General features: G+C 43.0%; 2 protein-coding genes across 5 annotated transcripts; both read right to left on the minus strand.

The window, feature by feature from the left end:
• Nucleotides 1-75: 75 nt before the first annotated feature.
• ssbp1 (single-stranded DNA binding protein 1) lies at nt 76-4,615 on the minus strand. Of its 3 annotated transcripts, none has more exons than XM_064343321.1 (7): nt 4,518-4,615; nt 3,654-3,743; nt 3,194-3,251; nt 2,594-2,734; nt 2,195-2,282; nt 1,861-1,949; nt 76-961 (listed from the first exon to the last, which is right to left on the minus strand). In XM_064343321.1, exons 2-7 carry the CDS (start codon nt 3,675-3,677, stop codon nt 918-920), a joined length of 444 nt encoding a protein of 147 aa, XP_064199391.1. In that variant the 5' UTR covers nt 3,678-3,743; nt 4,518-4,615; the 3' UTR covers nt 76-917. The 3 variants fall into 3 exon arrangements, with proteins under 3 accessions (XP_064199391.1, XP_064199392.1, XP_064199393.1); XM_064343322.1 differs by having other exon boundaries at nt 3,654-3,740; nt 4,518-4,586; XM_064343323.1 differs by lacking the exon at nt 4,518-4,615 and adding an exon at nt 3,829-3,846.
• A 666-nt stretch (nt 4,616-5,281) lies between these two features.
• On the minus strand, nt 5,282-23,612 carry c7h12orf56 (chromosome 7 C12orf56 homolog). 2 transcript variants are annotated; one of them, XM_064343326.1, is made up of 13 exons: nt 22,786-23,612; nt 20,492-20,681; nt 18,674-18,752; nt 13,996-14,401; nt 13,828-13,913; nt 13,159-13,303; nt 12,716-12,822; nt 11,977-12,066; nt 11,534-11,642; nt 8,940-9,014; nt 8,324-8,401; nt 7,202-7,380; nt 5,282-6,948 (listed from the first exon to the last, which is right to left on the minus strand). In XM_064343326.1, exons 1-13 carry the CDS (start codon nt 23,047-23,049, stop codon nt 6,834-6,836), a joined length of 1,923 nt encoding a protein of 640 aa, XP_064199396.1. In that variant the 5' UTR covers nt 23,050-23,612; the 3' UTR covers nt 5,282-6,833. The 2 variants fall into 2 exon arrangements, with proteins under 2 accessions (XP_064199396.1, XP_064199395.1); XM_064343325.1 differs by having other exon boundaries at nt 13,159-13,306.
• Between the last annotated feature and the right edge of the window lie 1,766 nt (nt 23,613-25,378).

A 25,378-nucleotide genomic window follows, 5' to 3' on the forward strand; every position in this document is an offset into this window, starting at 1 on the left:
ATGCATTAGTCACATAGTAAAATGATCCAAATCGTGTGTTAAAATTAGGAAAAAGACAGAATACGTTACCTGAAATATTTTTCTGTTTTTACTAAAAAACTTAAAGTAACACAAAAGGGCATTTTACATGATGGTTATACAAGGCGAGACAAATGAATACAACACACCTGAAAAAGCAATGGACACCTAGTTTTAAGAAAACAGTTACTCAGAGAACTGAAACTGTCACAAAAATAGAAATCAGAAGCCACCTCAGGTTTCAAAAACATTTGGTTCCGAGATCTTGCTCAAGGGAGTAAGATCACCAGAAAACAGCCTGTGTCAGGCAGCTAATCATAGTGGCCAAGTGCACTGGTACATGAATTTCAGGGCCCAACTGCTAACTATTTTGGATTAAATCTGGGTCAGTATTTTAACATGGTGACCATTGTTTGAAGTATGTATGTGAGGGAACCTGCCTGGGTGTGCCAGTGAATTTTGTATTAGGGGCTACACATGATTACACATTATCCTGTGTGCCTGTGGGTCTTCTGACCATGCAAAGAGAGAGAGAGAGATTGGGTGGCTCAGCAGGAATCACTGTACACCCATTGCTAACTTAACGGGATAGTTCACTTTCTGGAGATTTAAAATATTACTTCAGTTTTATGGAAGTTTTTGATTGGTCCACAAGTCATGAGACTTTTTTTAAGCATCTTAAATATTTATCACAGTAAAGCTCTCGGGCCAATTGAAAACATATGCTAAAAGTGAAATAATATAAAAATTACTACAGAAAGTGAACTGTCCCCTTAATCACATGATATTTTGGTACAAATATCAGTTCACAGTTCCACAAGGAGTCAAAATAAAGACAAGTGTTAATAAAAATAAAAAGTTCTTTAGTCTTCCAAGTCACTCCTCAAGGTTGACTTCCTTCACACTCTTTCTCGTACATTGTCACTTAAAAAGACAATGTTATCTGTGGGAAGGAACAGAAGAAATTACATTTTAACACAAGTGTGCATTAAGGAGGGAAAATCAGAATGCTATTAAAAGGTGTGCATATGCAGCTAGAGGTTTCTAATCTCTGCTGAAATATAATCCCCATTTAAAAGCCTTTATTTTTAAAACAAGCTAATCTGAAATTCTTTCATGGAGTGCTGGATGCATGCTGGGAATTGGAGTCAGTGATCCCTGCATGGGTGCTCCTCTTTCAAAAAAAAATCTGACAAAATAATACCTTCCTCTTAAACAATATACACGGCTTAATTATTCCAGGACAGCCAACAGAAACATACTTTCAGGGCTCAAACAGATTGTGAATATATTGCCTTGCTATTATGGGTCTGCAATCAAGTATCCAATCACTTCTAATTCACTAGAACACAAATACATTTGCTGGTTTGTGAGGCTTTAATATGCATTGATTGATGACAGGAGATGCTCAATTGAGACCCAAGAAGACATGCATGTAGATGCAGATGATCCCTAGGTTTGAGTCTACAAGGTTCTCTAGGACATCTTTGAGGAACAGCATTTTTTTAACATTAGTTCCTCTTTTAGCAGCTGAGCTCTTTTTAAGCTGAGCTGTGCAGTCATTGTACAGGTGGACTGGGATCTTAGGAAGCAGACACAGACAGACTCTCGATGCCCAATCGACCTGAGAAGTTATTAGCCAAAGTAGAGAATATCTAGCAGACTACAACCCTCTATCCCCAGGTGATACAATGGCCAATTTTGCATCAACATGCCTGATTCCAAGCCACAGTCAGGCCTCTCACTGCTCCAAAAGGCAGTTCTTCAGCTGCACACTAGAGCCCAAAGTGCAGCAGCGTGAACTGTGGTGAAGTTCATCTTTAGTGAAGTGCACTCACACACCTGCAATGATGGTAGTTGCTTGGCGCCTGACATTGTTCTTGTCCACGTACTCCCCGTAGTCCAGTTTCCCCTCCACAAGCACCCGGGAACTGAAGGCCCAGCAGAAGTAGGTGGAGATGACAGAAGTATGAACAACACAAAACAGTAGCATCTCAAACACATACTAACATTTTCGCACACTCACACACACATGCGCACGCACGCACGCACGCACGCACGCACGCACACACAGAAGTTGGCTCATTACTAAGCAGCCACTTTTCAGAGGCTTTAGTTATTTTATCACCATTATATTGAATGTACAGTATGTGACTTTTCACTGCTGCTCACTCACCCTTTCTTCACATACTGGTACGCCACGTCCCGCAGGCCCGGTTTAAAGACAGAGATGCGGTGCCAAGTGGTTTTCTGACTGACATCTCCTATGACACAATAGAGACAACAAACATGTACATTACTACATTCATGTTTAGCGGACTGCTAGTATCAGGCTTTGGCACAAGCATGTAGTCTCATCAAGAACAATCTTTCAAGAACTTCACAGAGGTGCCCTTTATTTGAGCAGTATCATGTACACAACATGAAATAACCAAAATATTAGCATTCCTTTCAATATTTCAGCTGCGTTTCATAAGGACAAAGGTTAACCAGGAATATGCATGCTTTTTAAAATGCTGTCATTCACTCCTGTTTTTTTTAAAAGTGCCATCTCTGCAGGGGGCAGGGCCCTTGCCTGTGTGTGAGGTCTCTCCCTCCCCCGAACGCCACATCTCATTGGTTGCCATGGAGAAGATGGTGACAGGGTTCCTGCCATCTACCTGTCGCATGACTGGGTCCTGCCCCACCCGTCCCAGGAGCTGCACCCGGTTGATCGCTGACAGGAAGAGAAGCGAGGGGGGGGGGGCATTCTTCATGACAGTCATTATCTTCCCTTATCCACCTCCAGGAACATGGTAACTACAGTAATCCACCCTTATTTAGCCCCAATAAGATGCTTCTATTTTGGCAGTGAACACAAACCCTACATAGTACTTTTATACTGCTTTGGCTCTGTGTGCAAAGTTAATGAAGGGGTACGTATTTCATGGGTTATCATCTTTCCCCACACACAAAAATGACATACACAAACATCACAGTCACACTCATGTGGTCTTATACTTTGAGCCATTTCAGGTTTTAGCAAACCTGTACCTTGTAAAACCTGAAAATGACTCAAAATTCTGCGTCGAGGTGGCAGACGAGAGGAAAGGGGAGAACAAACAGTAGTTAGGCAAGGTGGAACAGTTCACGCTTCTGGCATTCACAGCACACAGAAAATAGGCGTCGTACTCACATCTCTCAAGGATGAGGCTCATGTCTGTGCTCCTGTGCCTCACAAACTGCCTGAGCACCTGAGATGACAAGAGATCACACTCACACCACATGCGGTATCCAACAGTGTGTGACACCGTACAAATGAGTGTTTGCCATGTTAACAGTTATAGCTGGGGCGCTAAGTCATTGATCTTTCTGGTATCTGCATGGTATCTCAACGTACTTTGGCAGCTGCGGTGAGCAAAGTGATTGGTGCAGGCTAGCCAGGTGACTCAATGAATCAATAAAGTGCATGGGAAGCAAAACGTCTTATAACATCAGCCATATGCACATCAATCACACATAAGATTTCTAAGTGCACGACATCACTGCCTTTGCAGTGTGTACCCAAGTAGTTTCAGTTATAAGTATTTTCAAATTATTGTTAATATGTATTTGGCAGCTGAGTGTAAGCACCTTCTAATTCACACCATTCTTACCTGTGCTGATGCGCTCCTCAACATTTTCCCCTGATGTGTTGAAGGACTCTTGGGAGGGCAATGGTTAAGAATGACAATAATAATAATAATCTGAAAGGGAATACAGTCCTTACATTACTCATCACAGATCTTTCCGTTACTTTTGCGTACGGCATTGCCATCCTTTTTTACTCACAACGTGTCCCTCCAGGATATTTAAGTCACGTTTTACCTCCCTGCAAATAATGAACTTTACTAGAATAATGACTATCCTTTCTGACTATGGTCCAGACCTCATGCCTTCTTCATTGGCATCCAATGCTTATCAGGACAAGCAAATCCATAAGTCTGTTTACTAGAGAGCCATACCATGTGGTTCAATGTCTGTGCTGTGCCCTGTACAACGTTTTTCTACGCGTTATGAAGTTGACGCTCGCGGCTAAATAAAAAGTAAGTAAATACAACAAAGAAACGAACTCCAAGTAACTTAACGTTACTGACCGGATGTCGCAGGAGCAATATCACGACCACGCGTGGTTAGCTAACGTTAACAATGCAACGACAATATTACAGCAAAATATACTATATTTGCCAGTATAAATATGGGAAGATCACACTATAGTTAACTAGCAGGTTAAACAGGTTAGCCAAGAATTATCAAAAGTGACGCGATGCATCATACTGTATCTGGGTTGACACGGGTCAGACAAGTAAAATCAGTTTTAGCATGTCGAGTCAGCTAGTCTTCTTTTCAAATATTTTACGATTAATACATGAGAGCAGCGGCACACCATTTTACTGTCATTTCGTAGCCTGTAATAAAATCAAATTGTAGCGTCGCTAGTTATCATTAAACTGAACAATTAAAGTTGAATGGAAACTTACACAATTATTGACTGTCCAACAACCTCATGCTGCTTCCGGTCCGTCGGTTAAATATCTCCCTATTCCTGGCAACATAAATTGGTTATCTCTACTGCCACCTGTTGTCTGGGAAATGAAAGTGAACATTTGGATTTAGAATATACTGCACCCTCACATGTTTACATTAATGAATGCTGGATTTGATTTAATAAAAATGTTATTAAAACGTGTTTCGTCCTAATTGTTCAACGTCTGAAACTTTTTATAATTTACTTACTGTACATGTAGGTGTTTTTCGTCAAAGATATGCTAAGATTTTGAACACACTTCCTCAACACACATCTGCAAGCAAACTCAATCTCACTGTTGAAAACAATATTAAGAATGTATATTTTTCACTCTACTCATTCCTTTTTTTTCTTGCTTTCTGTTAACAAGTTTCATATTGTCTAGCTTCTGCCCCTGGTCCTATAGTCCTGTATGATTTCTCTGGAAAAAACACTTGGTCCCTCTACTTGTGCTAAGTACTGCACCCTTGATTGTTTGCCATATTTCATTGTGATCATGTAGTGTTGCCTGTATATACGTATAAAGTAGATCTACACTAAGGTAATATATATTTGTTACATTGACAATCATTGACATGACATGTTTATCCAATGCCACAACTTGTGACAAATTTACTAACTTGGAAAGTTGTTTGCTGTTTTGTTTTTGCTAATTGTTTATGTCAGTTTGCTGTGCAAAGACAAAACAATCACAATATATTTTTAAGAAAACATTTATTTTATAGTGTGACAAATTTGAGTTCCTGAACAAGGTTTTATCATTTTCCTTATGATCCCCATTGTTTTATAAAGTGTGGCATGTAAAAACCTGCAAACAAGCACAAATAAATGAAACAGAAATAAAATAAGGATGATACATCCTCTTAAACATATGGTAGCCATGAGATACAATGGTGGAAACAGAGAGTATGTATTACTTGCAGCAATATACATCTAAATAAGAACCTTGTAGATGTTAGGATGTTCCTTCCTACATCCCTTGAAAGTTGTCATGTTGTCATGTAGGCTTTAACAATAGCATCCACCAAGCTAAAACTACAGATATTCAGTGCTTATAGTGAGATGTGTACAGATAAAACAGATAATTAAATCTAGCATAAATTAAACAGCACAATGGGATTCTCTATACTACATATATAAACATACTTCAACAAGATTTAACAATTCAAGTAATTTCCCTGAAAGCTCTGGTAATATAGAATATATTGTCGCAGAACCAGAAATGGCTTTTTTGTAGTTCAGTTTAGTGTGGCATGAAAATAATACCTGTTGTTTTAGTTTGACCCAGACCTGAAACCAGGCCCAGTGTTCCAGTGTGGGAGTGAGTGGGGAGGGGTGCTGTCTCTTCCAGTCTCGCTCCATTTTTCCATCTTACGCTCATTACTCAGCAGTCAATAATGTTAATCTATCAGATAAAGGCATCCTCAACATTCAGCAAACTTCACTTGTGAATCAAACTGAAGCACTTGCGATAGTGGTGGTCACAAATTGTGAGACATCAAAAGTCTATATTAAAGTGCTTAAATATACAGCCCTGGGCTTGCACAATTACATAACAGAAGACACAGAGAATTATATAGTACACACAGGTCATTTTCCTGCGCTTTCCCCAAACGTTATATTTATGTGTGGGCAGTTGTCGAGTGTGTGGTCCAAACCACAACCTCACACCAGGGACACATCACCCCTCTACATGGGAGATGGATTATTTACCCTGAGTGCAAAACTGTGAAGTCTCTACGAAAAGGGGGCAGAAGAACGTGACTGCAAAAGGCAGAAGAACGTGACTGCAGGTGTAAAAAGTGGGCTCGGCATTTGAGCCAGAGACCTTCTGCACTCCAAGGCACACACAGGAAACGATGGGATTGTCACATCTGCACTGATTCCACTCCGACACTGATGTCACTGCACAGCAGGTTTCATCACAGTATTAAGACATTACTGTATGCGGACAAACACCCCAACAAGATAGATACCCATAGAGGAGGCAGCCACCATCAAACCCCCATGCACAGTACATGTGTGCACAGTGGGACTGTGTGTGTTAGAAAGAAATGTATATGTATTTGCACACATGTATTATATATGTGTGTATGCATCTGTTATATGACATTACATTCATTTAGGAGACAGCACACGCATGTGTGTGGATGTGGGTTTGAGAGATAGAGAGCAAGAGAGATTCATGTGAGTGTGTGTGTGTGTGTGTGTGTGTTAGGGAGAGAGAGAGAGAAACAGACAGAGAGGTGCAGCAGTAGCTAAGCCCAGGTCAGGGCTCTCTGAGCACCAGGTGCTGGAGCTGAGAGATGAGCCTCAGGGTGGACTGGCTGATGGGGTACTGAGGGGGCAGCTTCTCCTCCACCCAGGACATTGTCACGTAATACCTGGTAACAAGGAGCACAAGGACATGGCTCAGAGCCCTCGCCAAGACGTGGGGTGAAAAAAACCTGGGGTCTCAGAATAGGAGTGCTAATCTCAAATTAGCTTAGGCCCTTTAGCGCATACTGGATAAGGTTTGGATATGGTTAGGGAAACCTGAATCTAGAGCAGCAGTCCTACTCTGAGACACTTTATGAATATGGGTTCATATTTATGCGAATATGGGTCCTGGCTAGCTGTAGGGCTGAGGATTCTGACCTGAACTCCTCTCCAAACTCTGTCCTGATGTACTGGGCCAGGTCAGTGCTGTGCTGCAGACAGGCCATCAGGATCCGGCACCGCTGGTACAGTAGCACCGACTGGGCCGGGCTCAGAACCGCCTGGGAACCGGACAGCACTGAGATCACCTGCCGGGTCAGGTGACTGACAAAGGGAAACTGCAGAAGGGAAGAGAAAAACTGAATCATGGACTGCAAAATACAAGTGTTTTGGTCTTGTAATGACACTTAAAATCTTATTTTTTTCCCTCAAATGGAAAACATCAGCTTGTTTTAAGTTACCCTTTCCTTGTCAAGTAAAATTGTCTCACTCCATTGGAAAATCATTGGCAATATTTTTGTCCTATTTAGCTAAACATTTATAAAAATAAGATTAAGACTGAATATGATACAAAAATACTGTACTGTAAAATTGTCTTATTCTTTGTTTTTTTTTACAGTGAACAAATTGGAAGGGTTTCACATTCATCTAACTGCTTAAATCTCAGACCACAGCTATTCACAACAGCTATTCATACACAGAATACTATTCACAAAGCTGAAGGCTACAGTCACAGCTATAATTATAGCACTATTTAAAAATCCTTTAGCTCCTTCAGTTTAATAGTAATAATTAGTAGTAAGAGCATTATGTCAAGTATACGTGCTTTAGATTTCATTGTGTTCACTTGTGGAATAGCTGATTCTCATCAGCACTCAGTAGCACATCAGCTCTGTTCTGGCGCTCACTGCTAATCTTGTTGTCTGCACTTGGTATCCATGTCAACAAAAGTCTAAAAATAATCTTGGCTTTGCTAGAAGAATGTGAAACATCCACAATTATTCAGTCGTGTTTCAGCGGAATCACTCATAAACATACATTTTAACACAATTGTTTAAAAACATTTCTGTTTAGACATGCTCGCTATAAAAGCTGTCTGCAGTAGCCTCCATCTTGTACCCACCAATAGTATTTACCATATGATGTGTAGTAATGAACAATGTGTATTCATGTCCAACTACATTAGTTCACAGTTCCAAGATGTCGAGGGGAATGCAATGTGTGTTGCACTTTATATGTAAAACTGAAATGTGTTTACATAATTCATATCAGGGAGCTTACTGTAGAACTATGGCTCTGCAGTGTCTTCAGTACCCAACCAACTGTCAGTGTGTGTCCAAAATTTGGGGTACAGCTTGCCTGAGGAGACAAACAGCACAAAGTCAAAGAATCACAGGCACCAATACTGACAACACATCACAATATGCCCAGGAGAGGATGACTACTGCACTACTGCCTCCACAGCCAACCCCTCAGAATATTCTAGATTCACAGGGTTGATTAGATGATCCCCAGATTTAAAGTGAAGAGATGATCGTCAGATTTCAAAAAGGCTAGAAGGAGTACAGCAAGACCGATGAATACAAAAGAACCTTGTTAACCTCCCACATAGATTAAACTTAGACTTAGTGTAAAAATGAGTCTATTAAACTTAGAATAAAAATGTGTAAAGATGAATTGATTTATTGTATCATATGGGAGCTGAAAAGCATAAACTTTTTGTATGCCAAAATAAGGAAGAGGCATGGGCATTGACAGTCTCTTTAGCACCAAAGAGGTAAACGTCTTTTTTTCTGTTCCAGCAACAGGCCCTGCGATGCCCAGTGGATGTGAGGTAATCAAGCTATGACATCACTCCAGTCTGATCTGGTGTCAGAGAGCAGGGTTCTGCACTAACCTGCTGGGACAGCACCACCACCTCGAAGAGGAGAGCCGTCGCAGCGTCCAAATACTCTCCCATCAGGCCCTGCAGCTGGGGTCAAAGGACAACGGACGTCACCGCCACATTCCTCACAAATAACAGGCCCATTCATAACCGACACATTCCTCACAAATAACAGGCCCGTTCATAACCGACACATTCCTCACAAATAACAGGCCCATTCATAACCGCCACATTCCTCACAAATAACAGGCCCATTCATAACCGCCACATTCCTCACAAATAACAGGCCCATTCATAACCGACACATTCCTCACAAATAACAGGCCCATTCATAACCGACACATTCCTCAAAATAACAGACTCATTCATAAACGACACATTCCTCACAAATAACAGGCCCATTCATAACCGACACATTCCTCACAGATAACAGGCCCATTCATAACCGACACATCCCTCACAAATAACAGGCCCATTCATAACCGACACATCCCTCACAAATAACAGGCCCATTCATAACCGCCACATTCCTCACAAATAACAGGCCCATTCATAACCGCCACATTCCTCACAAATAACAGGCCCATTCATAACCGACAGGCCTGACCCTCTGAGGCCCATTCATAACCGCCACATTCCTCACAAATAACAGGCCCATTCATAACCGACACATTCCTCACAAATAACCGACCCATTCATAACCGACACATTCCTCACAGATAACAGGCTCATTCATAACTGCCACATTCCTCAAAATAACAGGCCCATTCATAACCGACACATCCCTCACAAATAACAGGCCCATTCATAACCGCCACATTCCTCACAGATAACAGGCCCATTCATAACCGCCACATCCCTCACAAATAACAGGCCCATTCATAACCGACACATCCCTCACAAATAACAGGCCCATTCATAACCGCCACATTCCTCACAAATAACAGGCCCATTCATAACCGACACATCCCTCACAAATAACAGGCCCATTCATAACCGCCACATTCCTCACAAATAACAGGCCCATTCATAACCGACAGGCCTGACCCTCTGAGGCTCATTCATAACCGACACATTCCTCACAAATAACAGGCCCATTCATAACCGACAGGCCTGACCCTCTGAGGCTCATTCATAACCGACACATTCCTCACAAATAACAGGCCCATTCATAACCGACACATCCCTCACAAATAACAGGCCCATTCATAACCGACACATCCCTCACAAATAACAGGCCCATTCATAACCGACACATCCCTCACAAATAACAGGCCCATTCATAACCGCCACATTCCTCACAAATAACAGGCCCATTCATAACCGCCACATTCCTCACAAATAACAGGCCCATTCATAACCGCCACATCCCTCACAAATAACAGGCCCATTCATAACCGCCACATTCCTCACAAATAACAGGCCCATTCATAACCGACAGGCCTGACCCTCTGAGGCCCATTCATAACCGCCACATTCCTCACAAATAACAGGCCCATTCATAACCGACACATCCCTCACAAATAACAGGCCCATTCATAACCGCCACATTCCTCACAAATAACAGGCCCATTCATAACCGACACATCCCTCACAAATAACAGGCCCATTCATAACCGCCACATTCCTCACAAATAACAGGCCCATTCATAACCAACACATTCCTCACAAATAACAGGCCCATTCATAACCGACACATTCCTCAAAATAACAGGCCCATTCATAACCGCCACATTCCTCACAAATAACAGGCCCATTCATAACCGACAGGCCTGACCCTCTGAGGCCCATTCATAACCGACAGGCCTGACCCTCTGAGGCTCATTCATAACCGACAGGCCTGACCCTCTGAGGGTGAGAGGAGGGGGTGGGGGGCTCTCTGACTGTGAACAAGAATGGCCGCTTGTTATCACATTGCCACATCTGTTCCACGCATTCACAGTTTGTGGTGATGTTTGGTTTGTAACCTAAAGCTAATGTCAATAACATTCTAGAGTATCAGGACAGTGATGTTGTAAAAAAAAAAAGCCAACGGGGACTTTAAATCCCACAGATGTAATGAAAGCTGTTCTCTTTGTATCGTCTAGTAGTCTAAGTGGCAGTGAAATAGAGGTTTTAATAAAGACAATTTAAGAGAAAACTGCAAATTCACATTGATCTAAATGGTACTTCCTTTTTGTAAAAAAAAGTAAATGAACAAAACACATCTCCATTGCTTCTGTGACCAAGTATTGAAGCATTTTAGTTCTGCAGAAGCTAAAGAAAAACCAAGCACTCTACAAATGTCTCTGAATTCATCTAAGATCTTTCCGGTGCTTAGATATCTGCTATCTTAGAGTAGACAAATACTCATGCACAGACACACGGACATCAAGACACACGTGCACACATGCACACACATGTGCACCCATACACACACACACACACACACACAAACACACGCACTCACTCGCACACTTGGACACCCACACACACACAAACCAACATGCTTGTTTTACAGAATTATTTTCCCATGAGGAATGGAAGCTCTACCATGGAAGGGCTATAGGAGCCATCTGACTTCTCCCTCCCCTCCAGGTGATGATGTCATCAGAAAAGGCACTTACCTCCGCGTGCACGGACGTTTGGCCTGACTCCTCCACACCCACTGGGGCCTGAAGCACAACCTCAGGGTCACAAACCAAAGCTAGCAGCAGCTTCTCAGTCAGTGCACCCCTGTGCAACACACAAAACATACTGAATAAATCCATTTCACACACCGGATGAAACATCTCACACACACACACACCTGGCGTTACTAGGAAAAACACTGAAGGTGTTACTAAGATCAACATATCCACCAGGAAGTGTCAGACATCTCCTAATTACATCCTAGGAGACTCCACCAACAGGGAATCACAATTTTTTCTCCTCAGCAACAACACCCAACACCCCAGCATTGGTTTAAATACAAGGAAAAAACAGTGGTGAACCTGCAACAGGACTGAACCTCATTCAGAGCTAAGACCTCCACACCAGTCTGTAGACTCAGTGAGGGAAAGGTACTGACCGCTTGGCTGTCAGCATATGATCTCGTGCTGGCTCCACCTCCATCTCCCGGATCATTAGGTTGAGGGTTTCTGCCACCAAAGTACACAGTCTAGGGATACACAGATGGCCTGTCACTTCCATGCCAATATCATACAGTACATCTGGCCCACTGCATGTTTGAACAATAAGTGTGTGTGTGTGTGCTTGTGTGTGTATGTGTGTGTGTGTGCATGTGCGTGTGTGTGTATATGTGCATGTACATGTGTGTGTGTGTGTGTGTGTGTGTGTGTGTGTGTGTGCGTGTGTGTGTGTGTGTGACACAGCACTGTGTGTGTGTGTGTGTCTGTGCTTGTGTGTGGACACGGACACGTGTGTGTGTGTGTGTGTGCTTGTGTGTGTATGTGCGTGTGTATGTTTGTGTGCATGTGTGTGTGTGTGTACTACATTTTGCAGAGCAAGAGTGAGATGAGCCAGGCTGAGATGATGATAAGAAGTAAGGTCTGAGATAAGTGAGTCACTCCAGCTTTCTTTCCAGGTTCCTGTTGCGTAATCAGTATGTGTGCATCAAAAAAAAAAAAAACTCAATCCAGAATTCTCTAACCCACAATCTCGTTATGTAAGGGCACAACACATTTTTTAATGTTATTTCCTTGATTAATTCAGGTGAATCTTCTGAAAGACCTGACCCGGTCCATCAAGTAGTAATAATTTGATCAAGAAAATTGATTTAAAGTACCCTCTGTACCCCTGTAACTCACAGCAGCCTGTCTGCTCTCTGAGCTCTGCTGTCCCCATTAGCAGGGTCCAGAAATCTCTTCAGGGCCTCCTCCAGAGTCTTCACCAGAAATGGGCACAGGTCACTGGACTGGCACACAAAATGAAGAATCACTACAGGTTAAAAAACACCACCACCACCACCACTACCAACAACAACAAGAATAACTCCACCACCACCAACAACAACAACAATAATAATGTACGGTATATAGTGCTTTTCATTCAAGGTTTTTCCACATCAAAAGATAATACTGATCAAATAAAACCAGCTAAAAAAGTGCAACAGAAAATAATAACTTTTAACATTTAAGGACTTTAACAGGAACTTAAAAGCTTGGAGAGGGAGACAGGTTGAGACAGACGAAGCAGAATGGGGAGCGTTGCGTGCAGGAGGGTGGGAGAGACGTCCGGTTTGGGCTCTCACCCTCCAGAAGAGCTTCCTGACGGTGATGTTGCGATGTGCAGCTGTGTGCAGCTCCTGCAGCAGCAGGTACAGAGACTCCAGGCCAATGCCCTCCTGCAGGAGCTCTCCGCTCAGCTGACGGAACAGACAGGCCGTGCGCTCCCAGCTGCTGGAACAGGAGCCGTCACATGACTCAAACACACAGAACCTTAGACACACATATACACACCGGAATATAAACGCATATGTGCACACGGCCCTAAATAAACATTTACACACAGAACCATAGACACATATACACACATAGGAATATACACACATATGCACAGAGGACCATAAAGGCTATAAAACATATACACACAGGAATACAACCACACATACACACATAAAACCATAGACACACATATTGTCATAAAACCACAAACCATAAATCTACATATACACCACAGACATATAACAAATGGTCAATAGATGTAGGCAATCTATAGTTAAATACAGTTTTACAACTTAGTCATTTAACAGAATATTCTAGCTTACGCATTTACCATGGCAAGAACCTCTGAGGCAAGATTACAAGCAAATCAGTCCTACTGTCTAGTAGCACAATTCTATGGCTGCACTCCACACAGCCCATAGTGGGCAGCCACGTTGTCCTGAGTGTAGAGAGCCTGTATGAAGGGGAAACGGCACCTGATCTGGCACTGTTTCTGAGAGAGCGAACTGGAATTCAGACTGCATCTCTTCCTGTAGAGTGGGTCCAGCATGAGCGTTGACCTCTGCAACAACCAGAGGAAAGAGGGCCGTCACACAGAGCCAGTCACAGCCATCAGAGAGAGCCCAGTGCAGCTAAGTTCTTACGATCATGTAGCTGTTCCAGGAGCTCAGTAGGTGCAGGTAGATGCGCGAGGTCACGGACACGGCGTACAAGTGCAGCTCCGCCTCCGTCTCCTCCCTCTCTGCCCCGCCCTTCTCCACTAATACCCGCCTCATCAGCCGTGACAGGACGGAGCCCCTTCTGACCGACTCCCCGGCCCCGCCCGTTTCACCCGGGTTCGGGGGGGCCGGGCCCACAGCCGAAGTGGAGACGCAGGACGGGAACGGGGAAGACGACAAAGACGATGAGGAAGAGGAGGAGGAGAGGAGGGGCTGCGGTGATAAAGACCGAGGCAGGGGCAATCGGAGACCCTGCAGGCTGGGGCCGGGACAGGAAGCAGACCTCGCCTGTTTAAGGGTGTATTCCCCCTCTTCTTCCTCCCTGCTGCTCCTATAACAAAAGCACAGAAGCAATATTACATTCAGAGCAAAGTGCATAAGTACATTTAAATAGGTTAATAAGAACTGCAATACAATAGAGAAAGGCCAATTAACCCACTCAGACCCAGAATTATCACTGTGTCAAATACAGACTTCAGAAACAGATGCTCCACTGTCTAGCCACACTTCCAGCCCACAAACTCTGCAGTAGTATTTACTGTGTAATGTAACCTGTGGTCCATGAAGGTACAAATTCTTAAACAATTCAAGATAAAAACAGTATTGAGACATTGAATTAGATTATTTGATTTTTCAACACTTAGAAAGTAGAAAGCGGAAGGTTTGAATCTTTGTTTGCAAAGTGCTCACAATAAAAACCCAGAAATACAGTTATCCGTTTGGAATACTGAGGGTTAAATGTGATAATATGTTTCGAAATGTGATTTAGACTCTAGTGCGCTAAAAGCTGCCCTGGATGCTGAGGTTTGGCATTTACAAATGCCCTTGGAGAGCCCTGGGGGTGTGCAGGTTTTCATTACTAATCAGAACTGCATTTATCAGCCAAAGCAGTTGATTACACAATGAAATCACCTCAGCTGGCCTCACAGGTCTGAATTCATCGCTGATTTTAAAATGAAAGCAAAAACCAGCCACGCAGCCAAGAGTGAATACCACCCGTCAATATCACGAATAAAATGCATTACAGGCAGCGTGCCTGCAGGGGGCAGTGATGAGGCGAGCCGACAGTGAAGAGACAACCTCCCTGACATTACATTCTAATCCTGGATTTGGAATCTTTACAACACGTCCAGACTTCCTCTCTCTCTAGTGAGATTAAGTCGGAGGAACAAATCTTTCCAAATCAAGATGATCTTTAGTGTTCCGTATATGTGCAGGAAATAAATTAAAATAATACTAACATAGATTTTGGGCAGTGCAGTCACAATCAATAGTGCAATATGTCACTTGGTAATTGTTTTTATTATGGGAATTATTTACATAAAAAGTCCACTGGATAATTACAGTATATTCTACTCATTCATCTGCTGAATAGTAGTTCTCCTGACTTCCCTGGTTGGGACTATGTGTCCCTACAGATGGCAGTAACCACCCATAGGTTTTAGCTTTGAGTCCCAGGTGGGACACAGTCATTATAACCTTGAGTAAGATACTTCACCTAAATTACTTCAGTAAAATATCCAGCTGTACAAATGGATTGCATGTAAAAAGAAAGCAAGCGGTGTAGGTTGATCTGTGCAAGAGCGTCTGCTGCAGTAAATGTAATGTAAAATGTAAATGCAGAATGTAATGACACAGCTAAATGAGAATATGCCAGCCAGGACTGATTTCATTTGCTCCCAGGGTGAACATTAGACAGGACACACAACTCTAGGCTCATTTCTCAAGAGGCATTATTACATGGCGCCTTTAACAGCAGCACAGGCCACACTGCACAACGTGGCCTCCCATTGAAAAGAGAGCTCACGCTCAACTGACACACAAACACAGTGTCTCAGTCTGCTACTTTCACTTCCCAGATAACACACACACACACACACACGCACACACACGCACACGTGAACAGCGTGTTTTAATTGGATGTTTATTGCCGGGTGGTTACTGCCTCGTCTCGTACCCTAGCAACAACCGAATGTTAACAAGTGACTGCTCCCTCTTGCTTCTTTCAGGCTGGACCCTCCTGCCCCTCACACCCCACCCAATTACCCGCTATTGACATTCAAGGGCAGACAGAAACAAACATATTGCAAAACAAAGACATCAAAAAGCAGCCATTTCCCACTCCCTGTCAGATTAATATGTTAAACAGAGCTGTATTCCTGAAAACAGTAGTCTGCTGCTTTAAACAGTACAAATCGGAACCATAAAAAACAACACTTATGGTCAAAGGGCAAGTCTTCAGAGGGCTCACTAACAATATAACGCCTGAAAGACCATTGATGGTTCCTTTTTTTTCCACAATAGGGACTGTCCAGCTAACGCACATCACACCCTCCCCTTTTCACAGCACGGAGGGCAGGGAAGCATGACTGTTTTTTTTATATAGGCCTGGATCAGCAGAAGGCAAAACCCCTTAAAATTCAGTGTGGAACACTGTGCGTGTGTGTGCATGAGAGCACGTGCATGTTGTATGTGTGTGTATATGTGTTTGGGAAGATTTGTCACCGTCCTATACACCCCCGGTCCTTTTCGCATTAATGAGTCATGAGAAACACGAACTGCTGCCCCAAAAGCAGCTCACGTTGCAGCCTGACATTTCAACATGAAAGAAACGCCGTCCTTCGCTAGAGCATCATGGGGCCAGCCTCTCACCCCAGCCAATCACAAAGAGGCTGTAGTAGACGCACCTACACTCAGGTAGCTACCGAGATCTGTTCTGATCCTGGAGAGAAATACTATGACCGGTTTCTCTTTTTACTGCACCTCTTTTGTTACCTAAGCCTTTGAACCTTGGCGTAGCCGTAGGATAAAGAAGGCTCGCACCGCTCACTACCCTATCCCCAGGCTCCTTTGACTGTCTCAGGAATTCTCTCTGGGAGCTCAGTAACGGAGACAGCTGCAAGCCCAGTAAACCAAACCAATGAAAAGATTCATTGTCTCTCCGTGCCAGTGAAGGAAAGGAGAAGAGAAGAAACAGACATGGGAGAGGGTTGGAAACAGTGAGCGAATGAGGGAGTGGGAGGGAGTGAGAGAGAGAGAGAGAGAGAGTGAGTGAGAGTGGGAGAGAGGAGAGAAAGATAGAGGAAGGTAGGGTAGGGCAGTGAGAAAGAGAGAAAAGAGGGATTTTATACAAATATGAAGGTGATTCAGGATTTTTTTCTCCACATATTCTTCTTCGTCCAACACACACCAGTCCTAGATACCGTGGAATATTATTGCAACTATTCTTCAAATAGACAGATTGGACGAAGCAGTGAAAGAATAAGTAATACTACAGACTAGTCCACCGTATTATTTATATCATAATATCAGCTGCACTATATGAAAAGAATAATAAAGAAAAATATCTCCGGAATATGACACAAAGTACATTCAGCAGGACTCTTGGCAGCAGTAACTTATTTCAACTTACTTCAGACCTTTTACCACAAGCAATTTTAAATCTAAGCAGTATAAAAAAGCTTAGTGTCTTTCGATATACATGCAGTATATTCAGGTACTGGCTGGTTTTATGTTGTTTCCATAAGGCTGAGGTGGGGATAATTTATTTAGTTTCTAGGCAACTACTGTAACACTCAAAGGACTTCAAACTGTGAGATGGACGCCTACATCAACAGCTAGCTGTGGGAGAAGGCAGCATGTTTCCTTGTTAATATTCCTGCAAGATTTTAAAGCTCAGAAGGCACACCCATACTAGCCAGGCACAGTTTCAGCAGAATGCATCGCTGATCACACAAATGCTTTCCAAATGATGCAAGTGTTTATGGAATACCAGAGCAACAAACACTGAAAAAACACAGTTGGCTCATTTAAGATGATGTTTTGGTGTATGTGTATAAGCCACAATTTTAGCTCTTACAGTACTGGATGAGAGTCATGATAAAATATAGTAAAATTTCCTCAAACAAACCTTGAAGTACTTTTCTGACATGATATAAGTGTCTTGGATGGCAAAAAAAAAACATGTTGCAGTGACAATATTCTCAATAATATTTGTTTTAGTTTTATTAAATGTCATTAGTAGTGTAGGTTTCATCATACTAGAACAGCTTAAGACCAGAGAGTCATGTCCCTTACAGGGGACAAAAATGAATTGGCGGGTCTTAGGATACAAAGCTTAAAATTTTAAAAACACAAAAATTTCTGTGTGGATCACAGATGTCGCTGTAGGCTCAGGCTAGATTCAGGCCATGGTGCACTAAGTGTCCCTTTGCTAGGGCTGCAGTGGTGACAGTATGACAGGGTGAGTCTCACATTCACAATGCCTGTGTTGTGAGCAGCCTGTGAGACACAGATAACACCCTGAATGGAGCTTTAAAAACGGGCCGTTGTTACTGCAGCATACTCTGCATCAGTAAATATTTATGGCACTTAAGGTTTGCTCTAAAACTACCACATGACCCCGCATTAAAAAGAAGGAAATTTTATGAACACCAACCCTTCCCCAACGGGGCAACAGTGACACCGCATCCTTGGCTGAGGTTTGATTCCTGCTGGGATTAAAGTGTGAATAGCTAGAGGGACCCTTTTTCTCTGAGTGGCAGTAAATCCAGATCTGGAGTCAGTAATCTTCCCATCCAGGATTGACATTTCATTAAATTACCTCAGAGAGGAGGGAGCGGCGCTCCATCTGACTGACTCGGACGGGGCTGACTGGGTAGACAGGAGAACACTGCTGAGCCCTGCAAGCCGAGAGAGAAAGAGAGAGAGCGAGAGAGAGAGAGAGGGAGGGAGGGAAGGAGGGAGGGAGGGGATTATATGAAAGATCAACAGGTTAATAACTTTCCATTTATTGAGCACTGTTCATGGACATACTTTGAAAGCTACAAGGTGTTGTATACAGCAGTGTTTCTCAACCCTGGTCCTGGGGACCCACTGCCCTGCATGTTTTAGATGTTTCCCTGCTCCAACACACCTGATTCAAATGAATGGGTGGTCATCAAGCTGCCTGATAACGACCCATTCGTTTGAATCAGGTGTGTTGGAGCAGGGAGACATCTAAAACGTGCAGGGCAGTGGGTCCCCAGGACCAGGGTTGAGAGACACTGGTATACAGCACACTTTGGCGTTGAAATGAATGAAATAAAAAGAGAGAGAAATAACAGTTTGAGTGGCCAATAGAGTGAGTGCTCACCATGTGCTCTGGTGAGAAAGCCGAAATCATGTACCCATTCTACCACATGCCCAGGAGGGGGGTTCCACTGTCAATGGGTTAACAGGACCTAGCGCCTGGTGGTTCACAGCCGTGCACTTAGTTTGCTTGTGTGGTGTTATCTGTGCGTTTTCCTAAGCAAACCCTCATTAAGACCACGGGCAGGTGAGCTCTGCAGTCTGCTGACTCACACCGGAGCCTGCTGTGGGCTTCCTGCAGAGGAGGGCACAACCTCCACGCCCCCGCCCTGGTTCCAAGACCCCCCCGCCCCAGTTCCACGTCCCAGCACAGCAGGGATGAGCTCCGGCTTTACCCTCACCCCCAACCTGCATAAGCAGCTTTCAGACACTGAGCAGAGACGCACAAGCATCAAGTGTCCCTGGAAAGACCTGATTAACCACAGGTGAGCCAGGTAGAGAATGCCACAGGTCAACACGGCTGGAATGGTTACAAACAGGCCACAGGCATCCACACAGGCACTACTGGCCATTTAAAAAACACTTATTTTATTTAGTGTTTCTGCCTCCAGGGTCACAGCTGTATTAACCACACCTGCACAAGGAGCTCTTCAGCTGAAATATGTACACTCTTCAAATGTGCAACGGCGACAAGCTTAAAGCCACAGAGTAGCACAGGAAGCCAAGCAGGCTAGCCTATAAGTCCTGTTAGGACAAGGAGAGTTGTATTTTGCTGGTACAAACTCTTGGTCATAATTAGCTAATGACATGTCCTTTATCTATTGGCAAGGGAGCCATGGAGTCAAATTCTGGATGATGGAAAAGCTCAAAGTAAACAGGAGTATTTTGCATTTCTCTCTGACAGTACAAAAAAACTGCTGATCCCACTCATCGAGACTGGAGAGCAAGGCAATGGGGACAGTGAGATTAGAAGGGGTTTAAGGACACAGGAGAGGTGACTGATAAGCTTGGTGGTCTGAGCTTAGCGGTCAAGGGCAGCTTTGACACATTCTCATACATCACAACATCACACTGCGGCCTGACTGCATGGGGGAGATCATCTGGGGGAAGGCTGGACTTTTCTGTTGCAGTAGAGAGGCGACTTTCTCTCAATCCCTCACAGTGCTTCAAAAGAGTACAGTACAGATCCACCATTTTAAAAGTGTGTTTGAAGATGCACCCAAGAAATGGGAAATCCTAGAGTCCACAACTGTGCATAGAGGTGGATGGATTGAGGAATTTACTGAATTGGAAATGGAATGGACCCCCCTCATATAAACCCAGAGAAGAAGGTTTGTGTGCGGAACCTCACCTTGGAGAGATGATGGAGAGACACTCCTGTTGCTGTGATGGAAAGGGGAAGGGGAGGCGGACGGGCGTGGGCGTGGCCCAGCTTTCTCTCCTCCTTTTTTCCCATCATGCTTGGCAGTGGCGTACACAACACGGATATGCTGCGATAGTTCACGGTCGCGGCCACTGAGAAAATCCGGTAAATCATTTACCTTTCAAGACATAATTGATACATAAATTTTAATCAATAAATTATTACAATGTCATCAGCTCATTCAAGCTTTTTATCTGGCCTTCAGTGAATATGTGCTGACATCTGAGACATCGGAGATGCTGAGCTACAATATTTGCTGGGCTGATCATGACTATGTTCTAGTTGTAACTTAAATAGATTTTTTCATGAAAGGAGTGATGATCACAAAAACAACAAGAAAACAAAAACCCTGGCTGTACACCAGAGGGCACTTTGAAAACATTGCCTTTAGGTCAAAGAACCCAACAAATTGATTCAGTAAGCCTAGATGGTTCTAGAAGAAATGGAAAATCCAAAAATCCAGGATTTTAGCTTATATACTCCTGGAATATACAGACACCAGCACAAAACCAGAGCCATAATTCAGCTCTCACTGTTCACCCCTATCTCATTTCCATGTGGTGACTTTTCTACCCTTTTGAATCATTTGAAGGACAGTGTATGCAAAATAACCCAGGGCTGAGACCACAGAGTAACCACATAAAACTACAAAGGGTTTTCTCTTTAAGACAATTCCATTGTACACACCATGAGTTGGAAATGGTTATGGGAATGAAAAACGCAGAGCCTCGCAGTCATTTTTCATTTCTCTTGCCTATAAAAAACCCCTCTGTTCCCGCATCTACAACTGAAAATGCAATTATCTGTCATTGGGAAAATGTAAAACTTGTGAATTTCTCGCTTTGACAGCTGAGTCAAAGCAAAAACACATTTCACATCAAGTAGTCTTTTTTCTCAGATATTTTCAAGTTTGTGACTATGCAAACCTAGCCTCAATTTTCAGATTGACAAGACATATCAACAAGACATATAATTTCATATTGCATAATATACATAATACATGATACAAGCTCATATATCTCAAAAAAGATAAGAAAACGTATTTGGTGCAGAAATATAATCATTGGCAAAACAGCTTATATGAATATGATCAAAGTTTTGGACAGTCCATATCTTTGTAAAGCAAAGCTATCTCAAATCATTCATGTTGTGGCTGATACGCATCATCAGCAGATGCAATCTTGCTGCAAAGTAAATGCTGATATTATAAAGTGCTGAACAAAGCTGGTTCTAGGCATAGGCAACAAAGGTGGGTCAAACAAAGGCGGAAAAATTTAATAAAAATCCACGTGTTGTGTCCATCATAGCAGGTAGCTACCCCACCCCACCCCTCAATTTGATTTATGGTATTCTGAACACTCACTCAGAAAATAAAATTGAACTTGAAACTGAAATCATTTAGGAGGTTGTGACTTGTGGCCTAGGCCGAAGAATCTAAGGAGGATGCTTGACAAATCTTTCCTCCCTTAATCACTTTAATCAGTCTTACGGAAGACAGGAGCATGAGCAATTAAGGCTTTCCTTGTCAAGCGTCTATCTTTAGACCCACCTCTCTGCAGGTGGTTAACTTTCTTTGACTTATGTAGCTTTTACAGATAGAAGGAATTTTGGGGGTAGAAAGCCATGAAGTCAAAAAAAGTAGTTTTAGTTCTTCCTACCTTTCTTCTACTTCTAAAAAGCTAACAATATTTCTATGTTTGAATTAAGCTATAGCCCTTGGGATACTATGCGAAAATAAATAGGCGTGATTAGCTATTCGCTAGACTTGGTCAGAGGTGTACTTAGCAATGAATGGACTGTGGTGCTCCCTGTCAATCGGAATTAGTTGTATGGAACTGTTGGCATTCGATGGGGACACCTAAATCTCTCAGTGCACGCGCCACTGGTGCCAGATAACAGTTGTAAATTTCCAGGGCAATTGCTCAGGGAAAATGCCTACAAGGTGATTTCGGACACAGCTTCATCACTGCTCCTGGGGTCTGCGGGTGTTTCGGGTGTTCAACTCTGTGACCACGTGGCCCACGCCTCCCTACTGATCATGTAATGCCCGCTTGTGTATTAAAAAGAAAAGGGCGGGAGCCATTAAAGCTTTGACTTTTTCATTCTGATTTCTTTCAGAGTGGCAAACAACCCAACTCCCGCCCAGCCCCCCACCAACAAGGCTCCCAACTGGTTATAATATATTGTTATATCCTATGAGTCTAAATAAATATATTACTTACCAATTCTATGTCAAGGACGTCCCTGAAACTGACAGCCTGTCGAATGGTGCGAGGCGGGTACTCGGCCAGGTAGACAGTATCGTCGCTCAAGACGACATACATGAACACCTTGTTGACTGTCTCAGAGATGACAACACACGGTTCGTAGGCTCGAATCCGCTCATAAACGCTGCGCTCAGTGTTCCTCCTGAGAAAAGTGTCCAGTTTACTGTTCCGGCTGCACTGCAAACCGTCTGTATCAGTCCTGGCCATGAAATCCAGCATGCAATGAGACACTTGTCGCTGTCATCAGATTACAAGAGAAAGGAAAAAAATGCATCTTCGAAAGCAATCTGTATTTTCTTAGTTTCAGATTGGTCGTTTTGGAAATATAACATCATATTAAGATCTGATACATTCTGGAAATTACCAACTGTTTAATTAATTACTTTAAAAGACGCTCATTCTTACGCCGGTGGACTGCGCGTCCCCATATATAAAGCAAAGGTACATTGACTGACGCACAGGCTCTCCGATTGGCTCAAATCCTTCATCCGAAAGAAAAGGAGTAACTCCAGACAGAGCAGACAGCAGTTCAGCTCCGTCCTTTGATCACTTTTCTTTATTTTCTGGGACACTCGTTGCTGTAAATCTTCGGTGAAATTTTTGTTACTCGCAGAATGCAGACCTGAACCTGCGCGCGTGAGACTTCCACTGATGTAAATCAGGGACCGAAGCAGTGCAGAATTTATCTAGATCCATTTTTTTTGGGTTATTTCTCCTGTGTATATTTACTTGTCACACATTATTACTTTATTCTCTCTATTTTCTTTATTGTTGACATTAAAAGAGTTCCAAACTGATATTATAGTTATAAACAATTAAACATCAGCAGATCTCACAGTCGCTTTCATCTTCATTCAATTTCGATTTTATTTTCTTGCGCGCCTACTTTATTTTAGTCTGTTCTATTGCGCCATCTGGTGGACTGCATTTCCGTCGCTAGTTTAGATGTACGATTTGGTTTTTGGGTAGGTGAAGTTATCTGGCCTGAGCGTTCAGTTGCTATGATGCGTTAATAGTGAATGATTATTATTGCTAAGCTCAATGAAAGTTATGCAAGCAGAATAACTCACTCTGGGACGCCGCGAGCCTATCATTTAATATGTATCTGCACGCCTAAGTGTTTGTAAATACGCATTCCTATGTACAGTCAGTAACGGTAATATAGTCAGACAACAGTACACAGATCACTGTTTTGTCAGACCAGTCCCTGGTTAACCTCTACACTTTATTGACAATATGATACCTATATAGAAAAGGTTCTGTGTTAAATCGACTGGCAGCATTTGTACTGTATGAGCCTATATGCACCAAATGAAGGCTACTCTATTAGAGTAGAGGTGCTGGTTTGGAAAAATAATGAAAAATAAAAATAAATTGTGACAATGGAGTACATTGTTATTTCTATCATTCATTTATTTTCTGCTTTTCATTTTAATTTGCAATTTTAAAAATCTCTTTTTTATACATGACAAATTGGCAGAAGTATGGAATATGAGGAAAAAGAAAAAAACACAAATATTTAATTTTAAGATGAATCCTGATGTTAATTACATTTTTATACACAAGACTGGAATAGAACAGAATATAATTACAATAGAATAGTATAGATTAGAATTTTCCTTTGGATTCACTACATACGGTATACACAGACATTATAGTATATAAGCTGCATTTTAGAGCAAAATACTATGATTTTGCTGGCTTTTGGAGTTTTGGAGCACCTACCTGATGTTAACTTTTCAAATTGGGAGAGCAATGGCTGTGCAGTGTCATTTACAATGGTCTGTGCTTTCTTGCTGACACACCACATATACATATAAGTAAGCTGGTTCTGTTGCCAACCAATAATTTTGCTGGCTATGTTCCCTTTCCTAAAGACTTTACTTTATTTTTAATGGTTAGATTTGCACAACATGTTGTCTTGTTAAAAGAAAGCACGCTCTCCAGAAAAGTAAATGCCTTCAGATCTTTACTTTGGACAAAATGTGTGGGAGGTGGAGAGTTCTGGAATATCTATTCCTCTGTGTCATTCTTCGGAGTGCAGAGGACTATGGTGCTTTTTCTCAATCAGTCTCATCTGGATTCTCCTCTTTTTTTGCACAACAAACCCGTTTCGCAGCACCGGGCAGGTAAAGGACAGGTCCGATCAAGATTCCAAAATTTGGAATGGCAATGAACACCTGCAGCATGAGGCAGTGCGTCATGTCGGCCAGCTGCCTCTTGGCGTTGACCGTTATCAGGAAGTTGTTGAGAGCCAGGTAGGGCACATAGAATGCGGCGAAGGGGAGCACCAGGGCCAGCACGTTCATCAGGGCTGCCTTCGGCTCGGGTGCGTCGTCCCCCTCCGGTTGCTCGCCTTCTTTCCGGAACAAGGCGCAGACCAGGCCCAGGAGGCTCAGGATCCCCAGCGCCAGGAGGATGCCTATCACCACCGCCAGCGCCAGCACACTGGATAGGACGCCGTTGTAGTAGACCACAAAACCCACGATCGCCGTCAGCACCCACACCAGGCCGGAGTACCCAAAGCGGTAGTTGGACTTACCCAGAG

This window comes from Anguilla rostrata, chromosome 7 (genome assembly GCF_018555375.3).
Source record: "Anguilla rostrata isolate EN2019 chromosome 7, ASM1855537v3, whole genome shotgun sequence".
Lineage (NCBI taxonomy): Eukaryota > Metazoa > Chordata > Actinopteri > Anguilliformes > Anguillidae > Anguilla > Anguilla rostrata.

What these genes read in the sequence shown, in the direction of transcription:
- ssbp1 (XM_064343321.1), bottom strand. Translation starts at nt 3,677, where the DNA reads ATGTTGAGGAGCGCATCAGCACAG. An exon ending in TACCAGTATGTGAAGAAAGG is followed by an intron (nt 1,950 to 2,194) that starts GTGAGTGAGCAG and finishes CTGGGCCTTCAG; the next exon opens with TTCCCGGGTGCTTGTGGAGG. An exon ending in AGCAACTACCATCATTGCAG is followed by an intron (nt 962 to 1,860) that starts GTGTGTGAGTGC and finishes TCCTTCCCACAG; the next exon opens with ATAACATTGTCTTTTTAAGT.
- c7h12orf56 (XM_064343325.1), bottom strand. Translation starts at nt 23,049, where the DNA reads ATGCTGGATTTCATGGCCAGGACTGATACAGACGGTTTGCAGTGCAGC. An exon ending in CAGAAACAGTGCCAGATCAG is followed by an intron (nt 13,307 to 13,827) that starts GTGCCGTTTCCC and finishes CTCCTGTTCCAG; the next exon opens with CAGCTGGGAGCGCACGGCCT. An exon ending in CATATGCTGACAGCCAAGCG is followed by an intron (nt 11,643 to 11,976) that starts GTCAGTACCTTT and finishes TGTGTTGCACAG; the next exon opens with GGGTGCACTGACTGAGAAGC.